The sequence below is a fragment of the Austrofundulus limnaeus genome, unplaced genomic scaffold (genome assembly GCF_001266775.1).
Source record: "Austrofundulus limnaeus strain Quisiro unplaced genomic scaffold, Austrofundulus_limnaeus-1.0 Scaffold127, whole genome shotgun sequence".
Taxonomy (NCBI): domain Eukaryota; kingdom Metazoa; phylum Chordata; class Actinopteri; order Cyprinodontiformes; family Rivulidae; genus Austrofundulus; species Austrofundulus limnaeus.
Window position 1 is genome coordinate 831620 of NW_013952529.1, and position 5746 is coordinate 837365.

The 5746-nt window shown below is 42.0% G+C and overlaps 2 protein-coding genes across 2 annotated transcripts in view; both read left to right on the forward strand.

The window, feature by feature from the left end:
* The window catches only part of mcm2 (minichromosome maintenance complex component 2), a 10800-nt gene extending 10195 nt beyond the window's left edge, over positions 1 to 605 (forward strand). The window contains exon 19 of the mRNA XM_014015340.1: positions 147 to 605. Within this exon, the coding sequence (XP_013870794.1) occupies positions 147 to 257 (111 nt within the window). The 3' untranslated portion in view covers positions 258 to 605. The remainder of the gene's footprint in view (positions 1 to 146) is intronic.
* Positions 606 to 846: 241 nt separating this feature from the next.
* The window catches only part of podxl2 (podocalyxin-like 2), a gene marked incomplete in the record, with an annotated part of 10450 nt that continues 5550 nt past the window's right edge, over positions 847 to 5746 (forward strand). The window contains 8 exon segments of the mRNA XM_014015341.1: positions 847 to 1091; positions 1967 to 2274; positions 2353 to 2629; positions 3772 to 3875; positions 3938 to 4151; positions 4328 to 4456; positions 4542 to 4660; positions 4797 to 4871. Coding sequence (XP_013870795.1) covers positions 1061 to 1091; positions 1967 to 2274; positions 2353 to 2629; positions 3772 to 3875; positions 3938 to 4151; positions 4328 to 4456; positions 4542 to 4660; positions 4797 to 4871 — 1257 coding nt within the window.

Genomic DNA, 5746 nt, shown 5'->3' on the forward strand with positions numbered 1-5746 from the left:
CCACCTTGTGGTTGTTGATGTACTGCATGTTGCAGCTGAAAGCAAAATAAAACCAATCTTTCAATAATTTTTAAAATAATTTCCTTCAGAATATTTAATGTTTTCAGTGAGCACATTGACCGGTTGTTTTTCTTCTTGTCTTCCAGGCGAGGCAGATCAACATCCACAGCCTGTCGGCGTTTTACGACAGCGACCTTTTCCGCTCCAACAAGTTCAGCCACGATGGCAAAAAGAAACTGATCCTGCAGCAGTTTTAAGAATCGTCCTGCCGGAGGACCCAACTACAGCGGGCCGGGACACGGGTTGGTCTTGGTTTTGGACTTTGAGGAACTTTGTCATTTTCTTCACTCGACTGGAGTCTCTGAGTTTCTGGACGAGGATTCTTCTTTTTTAAACGAGCTGAAATCAGAAGATTTGTTTCCGTCGTCACGTGAGGCTGGTTGTAAATAAATGTAAATGTTAAAAAAAGACGTGTTTGTTTCAGTCACAGATTCACCTGCTGTAGATGTTTTGTATTTCAAACTTTTCTGCTCAGTGTTTGTTTTCCACGTTCTGAAATGTTGCTTCATTAAAACAGATAAATAAATAAAAATATGATGAGTTTTTGCTGTGTTTGTTATATTTCTGATGATGAAATATTTGTTGTTTTTCCTTCTGGCTGACAGTTTATCGTCAAACTTCTTGTGCAAAAACATAAAATAATTAAAAGTTGTTTGTAGAAACAGTTCATAAATCTTTAGAAACTCAGAAATGTTCCGACTTAATGTTAAGAATGATTAAGTTGAAGCTGCAGCTGGTTATATWTAATCTACAATCATTAATGAGGATGGCGCGCCCTCTGGTGGACAGAACCGGAAGTGCAGAGCCGCTGGTTCCGGACCAGTTTCTGCTGCAGCAGATCCGGTTCTGTTGTGTCCGCAGCTCTCTGCTCCTCTCCCACGCACGAACCCGCCTGCGCGTGCGTGCTTCCCACCTCCCCCACAGCCCGTTGAACCTGCACGCTCCCCGGACATGAAGCGGCCGTGAGATCCTGGATCCAGATCGGAGGTCTGCAGCAGACATGAGGGACCTGGTCCTCTTCATCCTGACCGGTGAGTCTCCTCCTCCTCTTTCTCACAGCTGCAGGAGGTGAAGAGAAAAACAAAAATGATGCAGAGTTTAAAACCAGCAAAGAGGAAGAATCAGACTGAGTTTGTTTAATGACGTCACTAAAAGGTTGCAGGAATCAATAAATAATATTGTTTTTATTATTGTTGTTTTTAAAGAGGGAACCTGCAGCTGTTTGAATGAAATGATCGCAGCAACACACACTGCAGTGTCACACACACACACACACACACACACACACACACACACACACACACACACACACCATCATCATCAGGTTTATTATTGAGATTATTAAAACAGTGTTTCATCATCAAACATAAATTGAATTTTTACAACAGTTTTAATTTCGTTCAGAAAAATTAGATTATTTTAATGTGAAATTATTTAAAAACAGCTCCTTTATAATCAAGGTGTGTAAATTTCAGCCATAATGATGTTTTTTTGCTTTTCTAACCAACAAATATCAGCAAAAATTATTAAAATGCTGCCAAACTGATTCATATCAAGACAAAGTGTTGGATTGTCTGTTAGCAAAACATCTCATGAACCATTAGACTTGATCTCTGCTCATCATGAACTTCAGAATTCAAATAAATTCAAGATGGCCGCTTCAGCTATTTATTTATTTATTTGTTATTTATTTTTTGGGGGGGGGGTGCGGTATCTGTCCTCTGTTTGTCCTCTGCCGTTCAGGTTTTGGGGTTTCAGACATGAAAGATAATCCTTTCAGTCAGACGGGCCATCTGTGGTCCAGACCATCAGACAGACCACCACAGAGACGGGTCCTGTTAGAGGGATTACTGATGAACACATGAACAGAATCTGAATGAAAGGATTATTTCTCTCTTCCCTTCAGCTCTCCTGGTCAGCTGTGAACCTTTGGGTTCCTCCCAGCGAGTAGTCCCCCTCTGGGCTCCTCTGTTTGGGAACGGAGGCCCGGTCACTTCACGCTTCATCCAGGAATTAGTCCGAACCAGACGCCACTCTGCCAGTGAGTTAGTCCGAGCCCAGCCTCACCTGGTTCACGACATGGGCTGGCCGGAGATCCAGGAACTGTCCCGCTCCCAGACCAAGGTGGACTCGGGTGTCCCCTCACAGGTGAAGTCTTCAGCGAGCCAGGAAGTAGCCAGGACCTTCGGACCTGATGTGGAGGATGTGATGGAGGTGAGGAACGATGAAGGCTCTTGATGGTTTTGTCTCAATGAATCCTTGTGTCCCACCAAAGATCTTTTCTTTTTTCAGCGTATGGTTCATCTGGCGGTCCCCGAGGGTCCAGAAGGCTACAGGGGACACCAGGTCTCCTCTGATAGACCAGGAGCTGGAGATACCTCCCAGGAGGCTTCTGGCTTTTATGGCATGGACACAGAGGACAGAGACAGGGGAGAAGAAGGAGCAGAGGACCGGGAGGAGACAGAGGAGAGGACAGAGGAAGACAAAATGAGAGGAGAGACTGATGGACATGATGTCCCAGACGTCTTAGAGGTTAACCACACGACTCCAGATCTGGACGCTCTGATTGGTTTGTAGAAATTATTTTTTTTGACATGTTTTGACATGTTTTTGATGTGGTTTCGACATTTTGACATGTTTTTTACCTGTTTCTGACATGTTTTCAACATGTTTGTTACATATTTTTGACATGGTTTCAACATATTTTTGACATGTTTCGACATGTTTTTGATGTGGTTTCGACATGTCTCTGACATGTTTTCGACATGTTTCTGACATGTTTGTTATATATTTTTTCAGAATTTGACATGGTTTCGACATATTTTTGACATGTTTTTTACTTGTTTTAGACATGTTTGTGACATGTTTTAGGCATGTTTCTGACGTGTTTTCGACATGTTTCTGACATGTTGGTTACATATTTTTTCCGTTTTTGACATGGTTTCGACATATTTTTGACATGTTTTTTTACCTGTTTCTGACATGTTTTCAACATGTTTGTTACACATTTTTGACATGGTTTCAACACATTTTTGACATGTTTTTGACATGTTTCTGACATGTTTTAGACTTGGTTTCAACATATTTTTGACTTGTTTCTCATATGTTTCTGACATGTTTTTAATGTGGTTTCGACATGTTTTTGACATGTTTCTAACTTGTTTTTGACGTGGTTTCGACATGTTTCTGACATGTTTTTGACATGCTTTTGACGTGTTTCTGACATGTTTTTGACGTGGTTTCAACATGTTTCTGACATGTTTTTGACATGTTTCTAACGTGTTTTTGACATGGTTTCGACGTGTTTCTAACATGTTTTTGATGCAGTTTTGACATGTTTCTGACATGCTATAGACTTGGTTTCAACATGTTTTTGACTTGTTTCTCATTTATTTCTGACATGTTTCTGACATGTTTTTAATGTGGTTTCGACGTGTTTTTGACACGTTTCCAACATGATTTTGACATGTTTCTGACATGTTTTTGACAAGTTTCTGACATGTTTTTGACATGCTTTTGACATGTTTCTGATATGTTTTTGACATGTTTTTAATATGTTATTGACCTGTTATTGATGTGTTTTTAACATGTTATTGATGTGTTTCTGGCATGTTTTGTGACACGCTTTTTATGTGTTTTTACATATTAGAGATATGTTTTTGATAAGTTTTGAACATGTGATTGACATATTTGCGTCTCTGTCTCCCTCAGGCTACACGTCATCTCTCCACACATCCAAAGAGCTCAGCAGCTCCTTCCCGGGTGAAAACCATGATTATGGTCAGCAGGAGCATCGCGGGGCCCCGGTCCTGGAGGTGAGTGTTGATTGGTTGTTGCTCTTGCTTGTTTGATTTCCTCTGATGACACCTGTCGACAGGTGGATCCTTCAGGGAGGGAGCTGTGGGAGACAGCGAAGGACGGAGACGTTCAGTCCTCCAGTGGTTATGGACTCCTTCACTCCTCCGTCTCTGCTTCTCCATCTCCTGTCGCTGGTGCAGCTGTTACAGATGTTTCCAGCGACTCCGTGGCAACCACCACCCCAGAGACCGACACCGGAACGGACTTTGGACTGCCAGAAACTTTTACAAAAGGTACTCTTAAAAATATATATAGCAATTCTTAAACTATGGATCTGTTTCCAAAATTCAACATGATATTTAAATTCAACATCAGCGTTAAGTGAAAATGATTTAAATTAAACTAAAGCTTTAAATAAAAATAAAGCCCAAAGAAAGGAGAATGAGCTGCCTCTGGTTTGTTGCTGCAGCTGAAACAGAAAGAGAAGAATCAGGAGGGATTACCCAGAATCCTACAGCTCCAGAGGTGGGCTCGGCTCCCAGCAGAGAACCTCTGCAGCCCAGTGTGGAAGAAGAACGAGGAGATCTGGACCAGAAAGGTGAACATTCATCAGACTGTTCACCGTCGGCTCAGGTTTCATAAAGGAAGAGATTTAATTTACAAACTTTTTTAATCAAATAAAGAGTTTTTACCTGAAGAGAAAACAAGGATCAGACAGATCATCCCTCTCACCACCAATCAGTCTCCAACCACCGGCTTCACTGAGACCGAGCTGGAGTCCAACCTGGAGGGGCCGAGGCAGGTGGGCTAAACAAAAAAACAAACAAACAAACAAACAAACAAACAAACAAACAAACAAACAAACAAATAAATAAATAAATAAATAACAAACAAAAACAACAAACTAAAAAATCTTCAAACTTCTGTCATTTTTTCAGGTTGTCTGTTTAAACTGGAGTGAACTGGCTGGAAGAGGATATGTTGTCCTGAACATGACCAAAAACATGAACTGTGTAAGTCCATCCAACCGTCATCCATCCATCCAACCATCATCCATCCAACCATCATCCAACCATCATCCATCCATCCAACCATCATCCAACCATCATCCATCCATCCAACCATCATCCAACCATCATCCAACCATCATCATCCATCCAACCAACATCCAACCATCATCCATCCATCATCCAACCATTGTCCAACCATCATCCAACCATCATACATCCATCCAGCCATCATCCATCCATCCAACCATCATCCAACCATCATCCATCCATCCAACCAACATCCAACCAACCATCCAACCATCATCCAACATCCATCCATCCATCCAACCATCATCCATCCATACATCCATCATCCATCCATCCATCATCCATCCATCCATCATCCATCCATCCATCATCCAACCATCATCCATCCATCCATCCATCCATCATCCAACCATCATCCATCCATACATCCATCATCCATCCATCCATACATCCATCATCCATCCATACATCCATCCATCCATCATCCATCCATCCATCCATCCATCATCCATCCATCCATCCATCATCCATCCATCCATCATCCATCCATCCATCATCCATCCATCCATCATCCAACCATCATCCATCCATCCATCCATCCATCATCCAACCATCATCCATCCATACATCCATCATCCATCCATCCATACATCCATCATCCATCCATACATCCATCCATCCATCATCCATCCATCCATCCATCCATCATCCATCCATCCATCCATCATCCATCCATCCATCATCCATCCATCCATCATCCATCCATCCATCATCCATCCATCATCCATCCATCCATCATCCATCCATCCATCCATCCATCATCCATCCATCCATCCATAATCCATCCATCT